General features: G+C 45.6%; 1 protein-coding gene across 1 annotated transcript in view; it reads left to right on the forward strand.

The window, feature by feature from the left end:
- Window positions 1-3,209: 3,209 nt before the first annotated feature.
- LOC109769235 (uncharacterized) overlaps window positions 3,210-20,575 on the forward strand; it is a 34,598-nt gene continuing 17,232 nt past the window's right edge. The window contains exon 1 of the mRNA XM_040393732.1: window positions 3,210-3,377. Coding sequence (XP_040249666.1) covers window positions 3,210-3,377 — 168 coding nt within the window. The remainder of the gene's footprint in view (window positions 3,378-20,575) is intronic.

Raw genomic sequence — 20,575 nt, forward strand, 5'->3', positions numbered from 1 at the left:
GCTACTACCAACTTTCAACTAAATTTTCTCTAGGAACATATCTTAAACAGTAGAACTAAAGCGTATGACATAATTTGCAAAGACCTTTTGACTATGTTCATGATAATGAAGTTCATCTGATTAATGAACTCCCACTCAGATAGACATCCCTCTAGTCATCTAAGTGATACATGATCCGAGTCAAACTAGGCCGTGTCCGATCATCACGTGAGACGGACTAGTCATCATCGGTGAACATCTCCATGTTGATCGTATCTTCTATACGACTCATGCTCGACCTTTCGGTCTCTTGTGTTCCGAGGCCATGTCTGTACATGCTAGGCTCGTCAAGTCAACCTAAGTGTTTTTGCATGTGTTCCGAGGCCATGTCTGTACATGCTAGGCTCATCAACACCCATTGTATTCGAACGTTAGAATCTATCACACCCGATCATCACGTGGTGCTTCGAAACAACGAACCTTCGCAACGGTGCACAGTTAGGGGGAACACGTCTCTTGAAATTTTAGTGAGGGATCATCTTACTTACTACCGTCGTTCTAAGCAAATAAGATGCATAACATGATAAACATCACATGCAATCAAATAGTGACATGATATGGCCAATATCATTTTGCTCCTTTGATCTCCATCTTCGGGGCACCATGATCATCTTTGTCACCGGCATGACACCATGATCTCCATCATTGTGTCTTCATGAAGTTGTCACACCAATGATTACTTCTACTTCTATGGCTAACGCGCTTAGCAATAAAGTAAAGTAATTTACATGGCGTTATTCAATGACACGCAGGTCATACAAAAAATAAAGACAACTCCTATGGCTCCTGCCGGTTGTCATACTCATCGACATGCAAGTCGTGATTCCTATTACAAGAATATGATCAATCTCATACATCACATATATCATTCATCACATCTTCTGGCCATATCACATCACATAGCACATGCTGCAAAAACAAGTTAGACGTCCTCTAATTGTTGTTGCAAGTTTTTACGTGGCTTGTATAGGTTTCTAGCAAGAACGTTTCTTACCTACGTAAAACCACAACGTGATATGCCAATTTCTATCTACCCTTCATAAGGACCCTTTTCATCGAATCCATTTCGACTAAAGTGGGAGAGACAGACACCCGCTAGCCACCTTATGCAACTAGTGCATGTCAGTCGGTGGAACCTGTCTCACGTAAGCGTACGTGTAAGGTCGGTACGGGCCGCTTCATCCCACAATGCCGCCGAAACAAGATAAGACTAGTAGCGGCAAGAAGAATTGACAACATCGACGCCCACAACTACTTTGTGTTCTACTCGTGCATAGAATCTACGCATAGACCTAGCTCATGATGCCACTGTTGGGGAACGGAGCAGAAATTCAAAATTTTCTACGCATCACCAAGAACAATCTATGGAGTAATCTAGCAACGAGGGGAAGGGGAGTGCATCTACATACCCTTGTAGAACGCGATGCAGAAGCGTTGCAAGAACGCGGATGAGGGAGTCGTACTCGTAGCGATTCAGATCGCGGTTGATTCTGATCTAAGCACCGAAGAACGGTGCCTCCGCGTTCAACACACGTGCAGCCCGGTGACGTCTCCCACGCCTTGATCCAGCAAGGAGAGAGGGAGAGATTGGGGAAGACTCCATCCAGCAGCAGCACGACGGCGTGGTGGTGATGGAGGAGCGTGGCAATCCCGCAGGGCTTCGCCAAGCACCGCGGGAGAGGAGGAGGAGGGAGAGGGGTAGGGCTGCACCGAAAGAGAGACGTTCTCATGTGTCTTGGGCAGCCCAAACCTCAACTATATATAGGGGGGAGGGGGCTGCGCCCCCCTCTAGGGTTCCCACCCCAAGAGGAGGCGGCCAGCCCTAGATCCCATCTAAGGGGGCGGCCAAGGGGAGGAGAGGGGGGCGCCACTAGGGTGGGCCTTAAGGCCCATTTGGACCTAGGGTTTGCCCCCTCCCACTCTCCCATGCGCTTGGGCCTTGGTGGGGGGGCGCACCAGCCCACCTGGGGCTGGTCCCCTCCCACACTTGGCCCACGCAGCCTTCTGGGGCTGGTGGCCCCACTTGGTCCCGGGGGTCCCGGTACATTACCGATATCACCCGAAACTTTTCTGGTGACCAAAACAGGACTTCCCATATATAAATCTTTACCTCCGGACCATTCCGGAACTCCTCGTGACGTCCGGGATCTCATCCGGGACTCCGAACAACATTCGGTAACCACGTACATACTTTCCCTATAACCCTAGCGTCACCGAACCTTAAGTGTGTAGACCCTACGGGTTCGGGAACCATGCAGACATGACCGAGACGTTCTCCGGTCAATAACCAACAGCGGGATCTGGATACCCATGTTGGCTCCCACATATTCCATGATGATCTCATCGGATGAACCACGATGTCGGGGATTCAATCAATCCCGTATACAATTCCCTTTGTCTATCGATATGTTACTTGCCCGAGATTCGATCGTCGGTATCCCTATACCTTGTTCAATCTCGTTACCGGCAAGTCTCTTTACTCGTTCCATAACTCACATCATCCCGTGATCAACTCCTTGGTCACATAGTGCACATTATGATGATGTCCTACCGAGTGGGCCCAGAGATACCTCTCCGTTTACACGGAGTGACAAATCCCAGTCTCGATTCGTGCCAACCCAACAGACACTTTCGGAGATACCTGTAGTGCACCTTTATAGCCACCCAGTTACGTTGTAACGTTTGGTACACCCAAAGCATTCCTATGGTATCCGGGAGTTGCACAATCTCATGGTCTAAGGAACTGATACTTGACATTAGAAAAGCTCTGAGCAAACGAACTACACGATCTTGTGCTAGGCTTAGGATTGGGTCTTGTCCATCACATCATTCTCCTAATGATGTGATCCCGTTATCAACGACATCCAATGTCCATGGTCAGGAAACCGTAACCATCTATTGATCAACGAGCTAGTCAACTAGAGGCTTACTAGGGACATGGTGTTGTCTATGTATCCACACATGTATCTGAGTTTCCTATCAATACAATTCTAGCATGGATAATAAACGATTATCATGAACAAGGAAATATAATAATAACCAATTTATTATTGCCTCTAGGGCATATTTCCAACACTGAGGGCATCTCCAGCTGCCGCGCTACCGGAGGAGCTCCGCTGCGACGGCCGTCGTTGGGTCGCATCGAAGAGCCGCCGAGCCCGCCGCCGGCCATGAACCATCGTGGCGGCGACAGTTGGGGGCGGTGGAGGAGGGGTGGCGGCGGCAGTTGGTGGTGGTTGAGGGCTGGCAGCGGCGGCGGTGGCGATTTCAGCGTCGGCGGCGGTGGTGGCGCAGGGAACAGAGAGGACGGGAATGAAGATACAAAAGAAAGGGGAAAGGTTAAGATCTAGGTTAGATGCTTTACCGAGAGCGCCTCTCGGAAAAGGTGGCCATTACCGAGAGCCGAGAATCGACCCTCGGTAACCACTGATCTAATTTTTCCCCTTCTCTTTTTGTTTTTGTTTTGCACTATCTTTTTTGTATCTCATATTTCATATGCTTTTACGACCAAAGTTTGGAAATTCCATGACTTTTGATGAATTTTTTCGATAAAATACTTTTGATGCACTCATATATATATATATATATATATATATATATATATATATATATATATATATTCTTTTTGGGTTAGATTTGTTCAAAACTCAACTTTAAAGAGTGTAAAGTAAAAAACATGAGAAAAAGCACTTGTTGACCGTGGCCTACCCCCTCTCTCGGTGCCGGTCAACTTTCTAGACCGGCACCGAGAGAGAACTTTAAAGAGTGTAAAGTAAAAAAAAGCGAGAAGAGGCAGTTGTTGACCGTGGCCTACCCCCTCTCTCAGTGCCGGCCAACTTCCTAGAACGGCACCGAGAGAGAACTTTAAAGAGTGTAAAGTAAAAAACATGAGAAGAAGCAGGTGTTGACCGTGGCCTACCCGCTCTCTCGGTGCCGGTCAACTTTCTAGACCGGCACCGAGAGAGAACTTTAAAGAGTGTAAAGTAATAAACATGAGAAGAAGCAGTTGTTGACCGTGGCCTACCCCCTCTCTCGGTGCCGGTCAACTTCCTAGACCACCGGGGCCACCGGATAGCCCATGCATATACATGCGATTGATACGTCTCCGTCATATCTATAATTTTTGATTGTTCCATGCCAATATTCTACAACTTTCATATACTTTTTGGCAACTTTTTATATTATTTTTGGGACTAACATATTGATCCAGTGCCCAGTGCTAGTTCCTGTTTGTTGCATGTTTTCTGTTTCGCAGAAACCCCATATCAAACGGAATCCAAACGGAATAAAAACGGACAGAGAATATTTTTGGAATATTTGGAAAATTCTGGAAGAAGAATCAACGCAAGACGGTGCCCGAGGGGGGCACGAGGCAGGGGGCGCGCCTGCCCCCCCTCGTGGTCCCCTCGTAAGGCGGTTGCTGCTCAACTTTGGACGCAAGAAAACTAATTTTCGGAGAAAAATCTGGGCGAAGGTTTCAATCCAATCGGAGTTACGGATCTCCATATATATACGAAACGGTGAAAGGGTAGCAGAACAGAACGCAGAAACAGAGAGAGACAGATCCACTCTCGGAGGGGCTCTCGCCCCTCCCATGCCATGGAGGCCAAGGACCAGACGGGAAACCCTTCTCCCATCTAGGGAGGAGGTCAAGGAAGAAGAAGAAGGGGCTCCCTCTCCCCTTCTCTTCCAGTGGCGCCGGAACGTTGCCGTGGCCATCATCATTAACGCAATCTTCACCAACAACTTCACCGCCATCATCACCAACTCTTACTATTGGGGATCGTTGCAGAATTTTATAGAATTTTCTACGCATCACCAAGATCCATCTATGGAGTCTACTAGAAACGAGGGGAAAGGAGTGCATCTACATACCCTTGTAGATCGCGAGCGGAAGCGTTCAAGTGAACGGGGTTGATGGAGTCGTACTCGTCGTGATCCAAATCACCGATGACCGAGTGCCGAACTGACGGCACCTCCGCGTTCAACACACGTACGGAGCAGCGACGTCCCCTCCTTCTTGATCCAGCAAGGGGGAAGGAGAGGTTGATGGAGATCCAGCAGCACGACGGCGTGGTGGTGGAAGTAGCGGGGATCCCGGCAGGGCTTCGCCAAGCGCAAGCGGGAGAGAGAGGTGTCACGGGAGGGAGAGGGAGGCGCCAAGGGCTAGGGTACAGCAGCCCTCCCTCCCCCCCTTTATATAGGCCCCCTGGGGGGCGCCGGCCCTAGGATCCCATCTATGGGCGGGCGGCGGCCAAGGGGGGGAAACTCCCCCCCCCCCAAGTCAGGTAGGGCGCCCCCCACCCCCAGGGTTTCCAACCCTAGGCGCAGGGGGAGACCCATGGGGGGCGCACCAGCCCACTAGGGGCTGGTTCCCCTCCCACTTCAGCCCATGGGGCCCTCCGAGATAGGTGGCCCCACCCGGTGGACCCCCGGGACCCTTCCGGTGGTCCCGGTACAATACCGATAACCCCCGAAACTTTCCCGGTGGCCGAAACTGGACTTCCTATATATAATTCTTCACCTTCGGACCATTCCGGAACTCCTCATGACGTCCGGGATCTCATCCGGGACTCCGAACAACTTTTGGGTTTCCGCATACTAATATCTCTACAACCCTAGCGTCACCGAACCTTAAGTGTGTAGACCCTACGGGTTCGGGAGACATGCAGACATGACCGAGATGCCTCTCCGGTCAATAACCAACAGCGGGATCTGGATACCCATGTTGGCTCCCACATGTTCCACGATGATCTCATCGGATGAACCACGATGTCGAGGATTCAATCAATCCGGTATACAATTCCCTTTGTCAATCGGTACGTTACTTGCCCGAGATTCGATCGTCGGTATCCCAATACCTTGTTCAATCTCGTTACTGGCAAGTCACTTTACTCGTACCGTAATGCATGATCCCGTGACTAACTCCTTAGTCACATTGAGCTCATTATGATGATGCATTACTGAGTGGGCCTAGAGATACCTCTCTGTCATACGGAGTGACAAATCCCAGTCTCGATCTGTGCCAACCCAACAGACACTTTCGGAGATACCCGTAGTGCACCTTTATAGTCACCCAGTTACGTTGTGACATTTGGTACACCCAAAGCACTCCTACGGTATCCGGGAGTTGCACGATCTCATGGTCTAAGGAAATGATACTTGACATTGGCAAAGCTCTAGCAAACGAACTACACGATCTTTTGTGCTATGCTTAGGATTGGGTCTTGTCCATCACATCATTCTCCTAATGATGTGATCCCGTTATCAATGACATCCAATGTCCATAGTCAGGAAACCATGACTATCTGTTGATCAACGAGCTAGTCAACTAGAGGCTTACTAGGGACATGTTGTGGTCTATGTATTCACACATGTATTACGATTTCTGGATAATACAATTATAGCATGAACAACAGACAATTATCATGAACAAAGAAATATAATAATAACCATTTTATTATTGCCTCTAGGGCATATTTCCAACACTTAACCCCTCTATGCAGCGGTGTAACCCCTCTTTTACCCGTTGTACTCTCTACTTTAAACATTCCCAATACATAGCAAGCAAGCATGCAAGCATACAAAGAGTATATGAGCAGCAGAAAGTAAAGCATGCAAGTTGCAAGAATGTAAAGAGAAGGGATTGGAGTATGCAAACGCAATTTGGAGACACGGAGTTTTTTATCCGTGGTTCTGATAGGTGGTGCTATCGTACATCCACGTTGATGGAGACTTCAACCCACGAAGGGTAACGGTTGCGCGAGTCCATGGAGGGCTCCACCCACGAAGGGTCCACGAAGAAGCAACCTTGTCTATCCCACCATGGCCGTCGCCCATGAAGGACTTGCCTCACTAGGGTAGATCTTCACGAAGTAGGCGATCTCCTTGCCCTTACAAACTCATTGGTTCAACTCCACAATCTTGTCGGAGGCTCCCAAGTGACACCTAGCCAACCTAGGAGACACCACTCTCCAAGAAGTAACAAATGGTGTGTTGATGATGAACTCCTTGCTCTTGTGCTTCAAATGATAGTCTCCCCAACACTCAACTCTCTCTCATAGGATTGGATTTGGTAGAAAGAAGATTTGAGTGGAAAGCAACTTGGGGAAGGCTAGAGATCAAGATTTATGTGGTTGGAATGGAATATCTTAACCTCAACACAAGGGTAGGTGGTTCTCTCTCAGAAAATATGTATTGGAAGTGTAGGCATGTTCTGATGGCTCTCTCCACGAGTGAAGAGTGGGTGGAGGGGTATTTATAGCCTCCACACAAAATCTAACCGTTACACACAAATCACCAAACTCGGTGGGACCGATTCAAAGAACTCGGTCAGACCGATTTGGTTCATAATGTGACCGTTAGGTGTTTCGGTGGGACCGACTGGATCAACTCGGTGGGACCGATGTGCTAGGGTTAGGGTAAATCCAAAACTCGGTTTGACCGATTACTCAAACTCGGTGAGACCGATTTGCGTAATAAGCAAAACAGAGAGTTGGCCAAGCAAACTCGGTGGGACCGATTGCCTATCTCGGTGGGACCGAAAATATTGCAATAGGCAACAGAGAGTTTGCATGCCCATCTCGGTGAGACCGAGATCCCATCGGTGAGACCGAATTGATTAGGGTTTCTGGCAGTGGCTATGTCAACTGAACTCGGTGGCACCGGATAGAAAGAATCGGTGGGGCCGAGTTTGACTTTTGGTTTGGGACATATTTGGAAGTGAGGAAGTGGTTGAGGGCTTTGGAGCATATCACTAAGCACTTTGAGCAAGCAAGCCATTAAGCAACACCTCATCCCTTCTTAATAGTATTGGCTTTCCTATGGACTCAATGTGATCTTGGATCACTAAAATACAAAATGTAGAGTCCTGAGCTTTGAGCTTGAGCCAATCATTTGTCCTTAGCATATTAAAAGGGTTCCACATCCTCTAGTCCATGCCACTCCATTGCTGAACTTATCTGAAATATACTAGGTAGAAGCATTAGTCCAACAAGAGATATGTTGACATTAATTACCAAAATCACCCAGGGAGCACTTGTGCTTTCAATCTTCCCCTTTTTGGTAATTGATGGCAACATACATCAAAGCTTTAGATAAAGATATAGAGAGCAACAAGTAAAGCTTTGGAAAGACATGTAACACGCATAGGCTCCCCCTATATGTATGCACTCATGTAAATATGGAACATAGGAGCATGTGAATGCATAAGCATGACAGAGTAAGCCATGTGTTACATGTATCTTGGCTATATGTATCAGAACAAATGATGTGAATATAGGAAATGTGCCTTCATGCTCATGAGTCCTTCTTGCAAACAATATGTACATCAGCAAGAAATTCTCATGCATGTGACTGTGATGCATATAATTACCTTGTGGTCTTGAGTTGGCTTAGGAAGGGATGAACCTGAGTAAACAAGGTTAGATAACACAGATACATCTACTAGCTAGAGCAAACAGAAGAACCACAAAGGTACCAAGACTGGGATGACATGTAGAGAGTGAGTACTGAGTACTCCATTGGATATAGACATGTCCCCAAAGGTAAAGATGTGCAATAAAATCAGAGATTTCCTTCCCTTAGATGTCTTGCTCCCCCTAAATCTTGAATGGGATATTGGAAGAAGATAGGGAACAGAAAATCAGAGCAAAAGAAAAGACAACAGAGCTTGAGCTAATGCAAGCAATCAAATATGATCAAGTCTTGCCCCTCTTAAAGACATGTAACTTCTCTCCTCTTGAACACCAAGCATCTGGGGTTTCTTACACACTCCCCCTGAGTATCCTCTCCCCCTATAGAAATGATTAAGCATAGAGATTTGATGTGATCTCTCTCTCCCCCTTTGACATCAATTTCCAAGAAGGGCTCTTCTGGATTTTTGTTTTATTGTGTTGACGCTCAAAAGTGGCACGATCATAAAGCAGCATGCCGGGGCGAAAACCTTGCTGGGGTAAAATCTTGCCGGTGTGAAAGCTTGCCGGTGTGAAGGCTTGCCGGCGTGGAAAGCTTGCCGGCACAGAAAGATCGCCGGTGTGGAAGCTTGCCGGTGTGAAATCTTGTCGGGGGAGAAACCTTGTCAGGGAGGAACCCTTGCCGGGGTAGAAACCTTTCCGGGGTGAAACCTTGCCGGTGTGAAAGCTTGCCGGGTAGAAACATTGCCGGTGTGGAAAGCTTACTCGGATGGAAAGCTTGCCGGGGTGGAGGCTGTGATAGTCAATCAGACGAGAAGTTGAAGATGGGCTCAAAAGGTTATTCAGATGATCTCGGATGGAAAAATGTTCTACACGGAAGTTGTGCGTCTTGTCGAAACGATTGATTTTGATATAAAGATCGTCCCAATCCGAGGTCCTGTGCAAAAGTTAGAGCCCGCACAGCGCGACCCTCCAGTGAGCAAAATATGACGCCCGGAACCAGACACATACGTGGGTATGTCTGATGAGCTGCGTGAATAATTAGCTGTTTTGCGCGAGCGATTTGACCTTCGAGATAACCTCTGATGAAAAAATGTTCAACATGAAAGTTGTTCGTCTCGTCGAAACGGTCAAGATTGCTTTTGGACTCGTTTCCATCCAAAGTCGTTTACCACTACAAAAAAGACCCGCAAAGTACAGTCAGTTTAAACCGAACAGTTTTGGAAAGTTCGGATAAAACCAATCCGAATTTGACTAGGGTTTGGACGTGAATCCAAGCCTTTTCCTTGAACGGGAAGTCCAGCCGCCTCTTATATACCTAAGGGGTAACGGCCGATTGAACAACACACAATCGATCAAATCAATCTACTACTTTTTCGTGTTCATCTACTTTTTATCTCTCCCTTGTATCTTTCTTCTCGTTCTTCGCTAGTTCTTCATGCTAGAGGGCTGCGGATCCACGAGGCTCTAGGGGCGAGCGAATTGACCTGGAGCAGCCCATAGCCGCCGCGAGCCCTGACGGGGTCCCTCCCGGCAAGCGGGGCTTCGGGTCTACAAAAGCATCTGCCGGCTGTCTTGCGTGTCGCGCTGCCGGTCGGATCTCCTTCGACGTGAGCTGCGGTGCATCATCCTCGGCGTTGGAGGTACACGGTGACGTGTTCGTGTGTGAACATATTGCAGAAGGGTTTGGTCCTTGAGTCACAAAGCAAGTTGAATGTGATGCTTGTAGAGGACAAGAATCATTGAGTGGAGCTGGAGCAAGAAAGACTGCAGGAATAAGTGGCAAGTTGTCTTTCCTATAGTGAAATCGGTAGCACCGAGTTGTGTGCTTCGGTGGCACCGAGAGAATTTGGTTGAACCGAAAGAAACAAACTAGTGTGACCGAGTCCATCACAGAGAAAACACTTGTCACCTCAGCTCACTAGGCACTTAAGATCTCACAAGGATTTGCAAGGAATTTGCTGAAAGATTTGCAATGAATTGGATGCAGAAAATGCAGAACAAGAAGAAATGAAAAGATCTAGATGAAGTTTTTCTGAAAGGGGAAATACATATGCATGAGACAAATGCAAGAGGAAACACAAGAGAACTTCATCTAGAATTGGGCGGTGACAAAGTCACCTATGTTTGAGTATATTGACATAAGAGTCAAGTGAGGTCACTTGATCTTTGGTCATACTCATCGTTTAAGCTCAAAATGGGGTTACCATTTTTCGTTTAAGCGTCTTGATGTATTCTCATCTTGTTGAGTTGCTTTACCCCATGACTTGGAGTAAAGCTTCTCTAAGATGGAATAACATACCTTGGGTGGTGTTGTTAATCTTGATCATGTAGTTGAACTTGTGTGGGTTGCTCAAGGTTGATGTAGTTCATCAAGAGTTGGGAGCACCACTTGGAATTTTAGTTCATCTACCTACATGGGTTAGTTTTGCAAGGAAGAGCACTTGTGTATCCAAAATGACAATCATAAAATTTAACATAGAATGTGTCAAAGGATATATTTGAGGGGTTTTGTGCTTCCTCGTCTTCAACCACCATTGTGTAGAGACTTGGTGATGTAGAGATTGCTCAAGATATGTTTGAGTTGCAATCTCATGGATTTAGATTCATCCAAGTACCTACAAGGGTTAGATAGCATGCAAGGGTGCAAAAATATCCAAGACATATTGATAGCATCATGAAAGAAATATCAAGGATTAGTCAAAGACTCATGCCTTGCATGTATCCAAATGGAGTCCCTACTCCAAGTTTGAAGCATCAATGATGTTCAATTCACCTCTCAAACGGCAAAAGACTTTCTCATCAAGCGGTTTGGTAAATATATCCACTAATTGCTTATCGGTGTGAACATGCTTAAGATCAATGTCCCCTTTGGCAACATGATCTCGAATAAAATGATGACGAACTTCAATATGCTTAGTTCGAGAGTGTTGCACGGGATTGTGAGCAATCTTGATAGCACTTTCATTGTCACACAGCAATGGAACATGTTTCACATATATCCCATAATCTTTAAGAGTTTGGGTCATCCAAAGTAATTGAGCACAACATGATCCAGCGGCAATGTATTCCGCTTCGGCGGTGGATAAGGATACCGAGTTTTGTTTCTTGGAGGACCAAGACACAAGAGATCTACCAAGAAATTGACAAGTACCCGAAGTGGATTTTCTATCAACCTTGTCTCCGGCATAGTCCGAATCGGAGTAGCCAACAAGATCGAAAGAAGACCTCTTAGGATACCAAATGCCAAAATTTGGTGTGTGTATTAAGTATCTCACTATCCTTTTCACAGCCTTAAGATGACACTCTTTAGGGGCCGCTTGATATTGTGCACACATGCACACACTTAGCATAATATCAGGATGGGAGGCACATAGATATAACAATGAACCAATCATAGAGCGGTAAACTTTTTGATCAACCGGTTCACCATCTTTGGTCAAATCAAGATGTCCACTAGTAGCCATGGGTGTAGACATACCTTTGCATTCTTGCATATTGAACTTCTTGAATAAGTCCTTGGTGTACTTTGTTTGAGAGACAAAGGTACCTTCCTTAGTTTGCTTGATTTGCAAACCGAGAAAGAATTTGAGTTCACTCATCATAGACATCTCAAACTTCTCCGACATTAGCTTTCCAAACTTCTCACTAAAATGAGGGTTAGTCGAACCAAATATAATATCATCAACATAAATTTGGCACACAAATAGTTCTCCATTAACCCTTTTAGTGAAAAGAGTAGAATCAATTTTACCAATTTCAAAACCTTTTTCAATAAGAAACTTGGTCAAGCATTTATACCAAGCTCTAGGAGCTTGTTTAAGACCATAAAGGGCTTTGTGAAGTTTTTAAACATGATTAGGTTTCTTAGGATTGACAAAGCCAGGAGGTTGCTTGACATAAACTTCCTCCTCAATTTCACCATTTAGAAAAGCACTTTTAATGTCCATTTGGTACAAGGTGATATGATGGTGATTATCATAAGCAAGTAAGATGCGAATGGACTCAAGTCTAGCAACGGGAGCATATGTCTCACCATAGTACATACCTTCGACTTGAGTGTAGCCTTGGGCGACTAGGCGTGCTTTGTTGCGGACGACTTGACCATCTTCATCTTGCTTGTTGCAAAACACCCATTTGGTACCAATGATGTTGTGGTTGTTGTCGGGCTTCTCGACCAATGTCCACACTTGATTTCTCTCAAAGTTATGTAGCTCTTCATGCATAGCGTTTATCCAATCCGGATCTTCCAATGCTTCTTCAACCTTCATAGGTTCAATGCTAGAGATGAATGAGTAATGTTCACAAAAGTTAGCCAAACGAGTTTTAGCCCGAGTGATTCTCCCGGTTTGGATATCATCGTAGATTTGCTCGACGGGATGGTCTTTGGCGATTCTTGCTCGAACTCGTGGGAGCTTTGGCTTGGCTCGGGGTGGAACATCCTCTTCATCCTGTTCTTATTCTTGGCCTTCTTCATTGTTGACGTTGTCATTCTCTTGACGTGGTGGAGAAGGAGGTTGTTGATGTTCATCTTGGTGTGCTTCCTCGTTTTCTTCGTCTTGGTGTGTCCCACTTGTGGATGCTTCCGTATCAATTCTTGGTTCACCTTGTCGTGAGGTAGAAGCTTCCACTTGGATGGACGAGGTACTCTCCTTCACCTCCGTTGGATGAATCTTGCCAATAGACAAGTCTTGGATTGCTTCCGAAGGGTCTTTGTCTCCTACATCAATTGGCAATTGCTCTACTTGCGAGCCGTTAGATTCATCAAACTTCACATCTACCGTCTCTTCAACCTTTCGGGTGAAATTGTTGTAGACACGGTAAGTGTGAGAGTTTGAGCCATAACCAAGTAGGAAGCCTTCATGAGATTTAGGAGCAAATTTAGAACGACGATGCTTATCAAGAATGTAGCACTTTGAGCCAAATACTCAAAAGTATCCAACTTGGGGTTTGTTACCGGTGAGGAGCTCGTATGCCGTCTTGCCGAGTAGCTTGTGAAGATACAAGCGATTTGTTGCATGACAAGCTGTCTCAACCGCTTCCGCCCAAAAGTGTTTTGGAGTCTTGTACTCATCAAGCATCGTTCTTGCCATCTCAATAAGAGTCCGGTTCTTCCTCTCAACAACTCCATTTTGTTGAGGTGTGTACGTAGACGAGAACTCATGTGAAATCCCCTCTTCGTCAAGAAAGGTATCCACATTTGCATTCTTGAACTCCGTTCCATTGTCGCTCCGAACCTTCTTGATCTTCACGTCAAATTGATTTTGGGCCTTCCTAGTGAGGTTTTGGAAGATCTTTTGGACCTACAATTTGTCGTCAAGAAAGAACACCCACGTAAATCTTGAAAAATCATCAACTATGACCAGACCAAATGAGTTACCACCGAGACTCTTGTAGGCATTTGGACCAAAGACATCCATGTGAAGTAGCTTGAGTGGTCTTCTCGTGGTCATGATGTTCTTCGCGCGATGACTTCCTCCAACCTGTTTTCCCGCCTGACAAGCACTGCAGAGTCTATCCTTGTCAAATATGACGTCTTTTATTCCAAGGATATGATCACCTTTAATATGCTTATCAAGATTTCGCATACCCACATGACCTAGCCTTCTATGCCACAACCAACCCTTAGAAGATTTAGCAATTAAGCAAGTTCTAGGTTGAGCCTTTTTAGTGAAATCAACTATGTAAAGATCACCTCTACGTATATCGGTGAAGACCATTTTACGATTGTCTCTACGAAACACTTGGCAATCTACCTCAGTAAATAGGAGATTGAAACCAAAATCAGCAAGTCTAGATACTAAAAGTAAATTGTACCCAAGAGATTCAACAAGCATGACATTTTGAATGGAGCTATCATGTGAGATGGCCACCTTACCTAGGCCAACCACCTTACCCTTTGAGTTATCACCAAAAGTGACATACTTTCGAGGGTCGTTGTTTTCAGCAAGCTCACGGAACATATCTTTATCTCCGGTCATATGATTAGTACATCCACTATCAAGGACCCATTCCTTTCCTCCAGCCATGTAGCCACGAAGATTTGCCATAAGACCAAAGTGTCTCATTGCATCATCAAGATCATAGTCACTATCATCATCCTCATCATAGTATCCATGTTCAACATCATCTTGTGATTGATCAACTCCTAGAGAGGGTAATTCATTAGATAAATGATCATTGCTATGGTTATCTTTATGAATTGTAATAGCTTCGGAGATGATATTGCTAATGATTCCAACATCTCCTTTGGCACGCATGAGATTGGTAAGCTCAAATAGACAATCACCAAATCTAGGATCACTAGAATTCATCTTACTCAAGGCAATAGATTTATGAAGGATTTCGTCTAAAATTTTCAAGGAATAATCTGGAAATCGTTCCTCAAGAAATCTCCACATAGTATAGGCACAATCAAGAGTAGGGAAACTAGCAATCAAATTTTTGGGCAATCCTCTAATGATAAGATTGATAGTTCTAAGATTGCGAATCATGTCAAGATCCTCTTCAGGTGTAGGATGCAAAGGATCAATGTGAGGTGCACAAGGGCTAGCAATGTACTTGTTCAAATGATATTCCTTGAAAATCTCAAGCATTTCATTTTTCCACTCATAGAAAAACTCTCCATCAAGATAGGCACTCTACGTCTAAGACTCCCCAAAGTAGACACATCCATCTTCCTCCAAAGGTGCTTAAACCAAGGCAATGGAGACCAAAGCTCTGATACCAATTGAAAGGATCGAGAAGAGGTGTCTAGAGGGGGGGTGAATAGACTCTAATCAAGAAAAGTTGCAGTTTTTAATTCTTTAGGTTTATGTGGAGTTTTAGCACAAGTTTAAACATTCCCAATACATATCAAGCAAGCATGCAAGCATACAAAGAGTATATGAGTAGCGGAAAGTAAAGCATGCAAGTTGCAAGAATGTAAAGAGAAGGGATTGGAGTATGCAAATGCAATTTGGAGACACGGAGATTTTTTATCCGTGGTTCCGATAGGTGGTGCTATCGTACATCCACGTTGATGGAAACTTCAACCCACGAAAGGTAACGGTTGCGCGAGTCCACGGAGGGCTCCACCCACAAAGGGTCCACGAAGAAGCAAGCTTGTCTATCCCACCATGGCCGTCTCCCACGAAGGACTTGCCTCACTAGGGTAGATCTTCACGAAGTAGGCAATCTCCTTGCCCTTACAAACTCCTTGGTTCAACTCCACAATCTTGTCGGAGGCTCCCAAGTGACACCTAGCCAATCTAGGAGACACCACTCTCCAAGAAGTAACAAACGGTGTGTTGATGATGAACTCCTTGCTCTTGTGCTTCAAATGTGTTGGAAATATGCCCTAGAGGCAATAATAAATTGGTTATTATTATATTTCCTTGTTCATGATAATCGTTTATTATCCATGCTAGAATTGTATTGATAGGAAACTCAGATACATGTGTGGATACATAGACAACACCATGTCCCTAGTAAGCCTCTAGTTGACTAGCTCGTTGATCAATAGATGGTTACGGTTTCCTGACCATGGACATTGGATGTCGTTGATAACGGTATCACATCATTAGGAGAATGATGTGATGGACAAGACCCAATCCTAAGCCTAGCACAAGATCGTGTAGTTCGTTTGCTAAGAGCTTTTCTAATGTCAAGTATCATTTCCTTAGACCATGAGATTGTGCAACTCCCGGATACCGTAGGAATGCTTTGGGTGTACCAAACATCACAACGTAACTGGGTGGCTATAAAGGTGCACTACAGGTATCTCCGAAAGTGTCTGTTGGGTTGGCACGAATCGAGACTGGGATTTGTCACTCCGTGTAAATGGAGAGGTATCTCTGGGCCCACTCGGTAGGACATCATCATAATGTGCACAATGTGACCAAGGAGTTGATCACGGGATGATGTGCTACGGAACGAGTAAAGAGACTTGCTGGTAACGAGATTGAACAAGGTATCGGGATACCGGCGATCGAATCTCGGGCAAGTAACATACCGATTGACAAAGGGAATTGTATACGGGATTGATTGAATCCCCGACATCGTGGTTCATCCGATGAGATCATCATGGAACATGTGGGAGCCAACATGGGTATCCAGATCCCGCTGTTGGTTATTGGCTGAAGAACGTCTCGGTCATGTCTGCATGGTTCCCGAACCCGTAGGGTCTACACACTTAAGGTTCGATGACGCTAGGGTTATAGGGAATAGATATACGTGGTTACCGAATGTTGTTCTGAGTCCCGGATGAGATCCCGGACGTCACGAGGAGTTCCGGAATGGTCCGGAGGTAAAGATTTATATATGGGAAGTCCTGTTTTGGTCACCGGAAAAGTTTCGGGTGCTATCGGTAACGTACCGGGACCACCGGGAGGGTCCCGGGGGTCCACCAGGTGGGGCCACCGGCCCCAAAGGGCTGCGTGGGCCAAGTGTGGGAAGGGACCAACCCCTAGGTGGGCTTGTGCGCCTCCCACAAGGGGCCCAGGGCGCAGGAAGGGGGGGAAGGGGGAAACCCTAGGCTCAGATGGGCCTAAGGCCCACCTAGTGGTGCGCCCCCCTCTCTCCCCCCCTTGGCCGCCCCCAAGTCCCAACTAGGGCTGGCCGCACCCCTTGGGGGGGGAACCCTAGATGGGGGCGCAGCCCCTTCCCCTCCCCTATATATAGTGGGGGTTTGGGGGCTGCCAGGGACATGAGACTTCGTCTCTCTTGGCGCAGCCCTACCCCTCTCCCTCCTCCTCTCCCGCGGTGCTTGGCGAAGCCCTGCAGGAGTGCCACGCTCCTCCATCACCACCATGCCATTGTGCTGCTGCTGGACGGAGTCTTCCCCAACCTCTCCCTCTGTCCTTGCTGGATCAAGGCGTGGGAGACGTCACCGGGCTGCACGTGTGTTGAACGTGGAGGCGCCGTGGTTCGGCGCTTAGATCGGAATCAACCGTGATCTGAATCGCTACGAGTACGACTCCTTCATCCGCGTTCTTGCAACGCTTCCGCATCGCGATCTACAATGGTATGTAGATGCACTCCCCTTCCCCTCGTTGCTAGATTACTCCATAGATTGATCTTGGTGATGCGTAGAAAATTTTGAATTTCTGCTACGTTCCCCAACAGTGGCATCATGAGCTAGGTCTATGCGTAGTTTCTATGCACGAGTAGAACACAAAGTAGTTATGGGCGTCGATTTTGTCAATTTACTTGCCGTTACTAGTCTTATCTTGATTCGGCGGCATCGTGGGATGAAGCGGCCCGGACCGACCTTACACGTACTCTTACGTGAGACAGGTTCCACCGACTGACATGCACTAGTTGCATAAGGTGGCTAGCGGGTGTCTGTCTCTCCCACTTTAGTCGGATCGGATTCGATGAAAAGGGTCCTTATGAAGGGTAAATAGAAATTGGCATATCACGTTGTGGCTTTTGCGTAGGTAAGAAACGTTCTTGCTAGAATCCCATAGCAGCCACGTAAAACATGCAACAACAATTAGAGGACGTCTAACTTGTTTTTGCAGGGTATGCTATGTGATGTGGTATGGCCAAAAGGATGTGATGAATGATATATGTGATGTATGAGATTGATCATGTTCTTGTAATAGGAATCACGACTTGCATGTCGATGAGTATGACAACCGGCAGGAGCCATAGGAGTTGTCTTAATTTATTGTATGACCTGCGTGTCAATGAAAAACGCCATGTAATTACTTTACTTTATTGCTAACCGTTAGCCATAGTAGTAGAAGTAATAGTTGGCGAGACAACTTCATGAAGACACGATGATGGAGATCATGATGATGGAGATCATGGTGTCATGCCGGTGACGAAGGTGATCATGCCGCGCCTCGAAGATGGAGATCAAAAGGCGCAAGATGATATTGGCCATATCATGTCACTTTATGATTTGCATGTGATGTTTGTCATGTTTACATCTTATTTGCTTAGAACGACGGTAGCATAAATAAGATGATCCCTCACTAAAATTTCAAGAGACGTGTTCCCCCTAACTGTGCACCGTTGCGAAGGTTCGTTGTTTCGAAGCACCACGTGATGATCGGGTGTGATAGATTCTAACGTTCGAATACAACGGGTGTTGACGAGCCTAGCATGTACAGACATGGCCTCGGAACACATGCGAAACACTTAGGTTGACTTGACGAGCCTAGCATGTACAGACATGGCCTCGGAACACAAGAGATCGAAAGGTCGAACATGAGTCGTATAGTAGATGCGATCAACATGGAGATGTTCACCGATGATGACTAGTCCGTCTCACGTGATGATCGGACACGGCCTAGTTTGACTCGGATCATGTATCACTTAGATGACTAGAGGGATGTCTATCTGAGTGGGAGTTCATTGAATAATCAGATGAACTTAATTATCATGAACATAGTCAAAAGGTCTTTGCAAATTATGTCATAGCTTACGCTTAGTTCTACTGTTTAAGATATGTTCCTAGAGAAAAATTTGGTTGAAAGTTGATAGTAGCAATTATGCGGACTGGGTCCGTAAACTGAGGATTGTCCTCATTGCTGCACAGAAGGCTTATGTCCTTAATGCACCACTCGGTTTGCTGAACCTCGAGCGTCGTCTGTAGATGTTACGAAACATCTGACATACACGTTTTGATGACTATGTGATAGTTCAGTGCGTAATGCTAACGGTTTAGAATTGTGGCACCAAAGACGTTTTTGAAACGTCGCAGAACATGTGAGATGTTCCGAAGACTGAAATTGGGATTTCAGACTAATGCCCACGTCAAGAGGTATGAGACCTCTGACAAGTTTCTTAAGCCTGCAAAGTAAGGGAGAAAAGCTCAATCGTTGAGCATGTGCTCAGATTGTCTGAGTACTGCAATCGCTTGAATCAAGTGGGAGTTAATCTTCCAGATGAGATAGTGATGGTTCTCCATAGTCACTGCCACCAAGCTATTAGAGCTTCGTGATGAACTATAACATATCAGGGATAGATATGATGATCCTTGAGCAACTCGCGATGTTTGACACCGCGAAAGTAGAAATCAAGAAGGAGCATCAATTGTTGATGGTTAGTAAAACCACTAGTTTCTAGAAGGGCAAGGGCAAAAGGGATACTTCATGAAACAGCAAATCATTTGCTGCTCTAGTGAAAAATCCCAAGGTTGAACCCAAACCCGAGACTAAGTGCTTCTGTAATGAGGGGAACGGTCACTGAAGCAGAACTACCCTAGATACTTGGTAGATGAGAAGGCAGGCAAGGTCGACAGAAGTATATTGGATATACATTATATGAATGTGTACTTTACTAGTACTCCTAGCAGCACCAGGGTATTAGATACCGGTTCAGTTGCTAAGTGTTAGTAACTCGAAATAAAACCTGCGGAACAAATCAAGCATCGCATGCTCCCTCTACCATCGAGATTGGTGTTAAACCTAAATAGTTGTTATTTGGTGTTTGCGTTGAGCATAAACATGATTGGATTATGTTTATCACGATACGGTTATTCATTTAAGGAGAATAATGGTTACTCTGTTTATTTGAATAATACCTTCAATGGTCTTGCACCTAAAATGAATCTCAATCGCAGTGATACACATGTTCGTGCCAAAAGATATAAAATAGTAATGATATTACCACATACTTGTGGCACTGCCATTTGAGTCATATTGGTATAGAACGCATGAAGAAGCTCCATGTAGATGGATCTTTGGACTCACTCGTTTTTGAAAGGATTGAGACATGCGAACCATGTCTATTGGTATATATGCATGAAGAAACTCCATGCAGATGGGTCGTTTGGACTCACTTGATTTTGAATCACTTGAGACATGCAAATCATACCACATGGGCAAGATGACTGAAAGGCCTCATTTTCAGTAAGATGGAACAAGAGAGCAACTTGTTGTAAGTAATACATTTTGATGTATGCAGTCCAATGAGTGCTGAGGCATGCAGTGGATATCGTTATGTTCTTACTTCACAGATGATTTGAGTAGATGCTGAGTGTATTTACTTGATGAAACACAAGTCTGAGTTATTGAAAGGTTCAAGTAATTTCAGAGTGAAGTTGAAGATCGTCGTGACAAGAGGATAAAATGTCTATCATATGTTCATAGAGATATCTGAGTTACGTGTTTAGCACACAATTAAGACAT

The sequence above is a fragment of the Aegilops tauschii genome, chromosome 6 (assembly GCF_002575655.3).
Source record: "Aegilops tauschii subsp. strangulata cultivar AL8/78 chromosome 6, Aet v6.0, whole genome shotgun sequence".
In the NCBI taxonomy this organism is placed as follows: Eukaryota; Viridiplantae; Streptophyta; class Magnoliopsida; order Poales; family Poaceae; genus Aegilops; species Aegilops tauschii.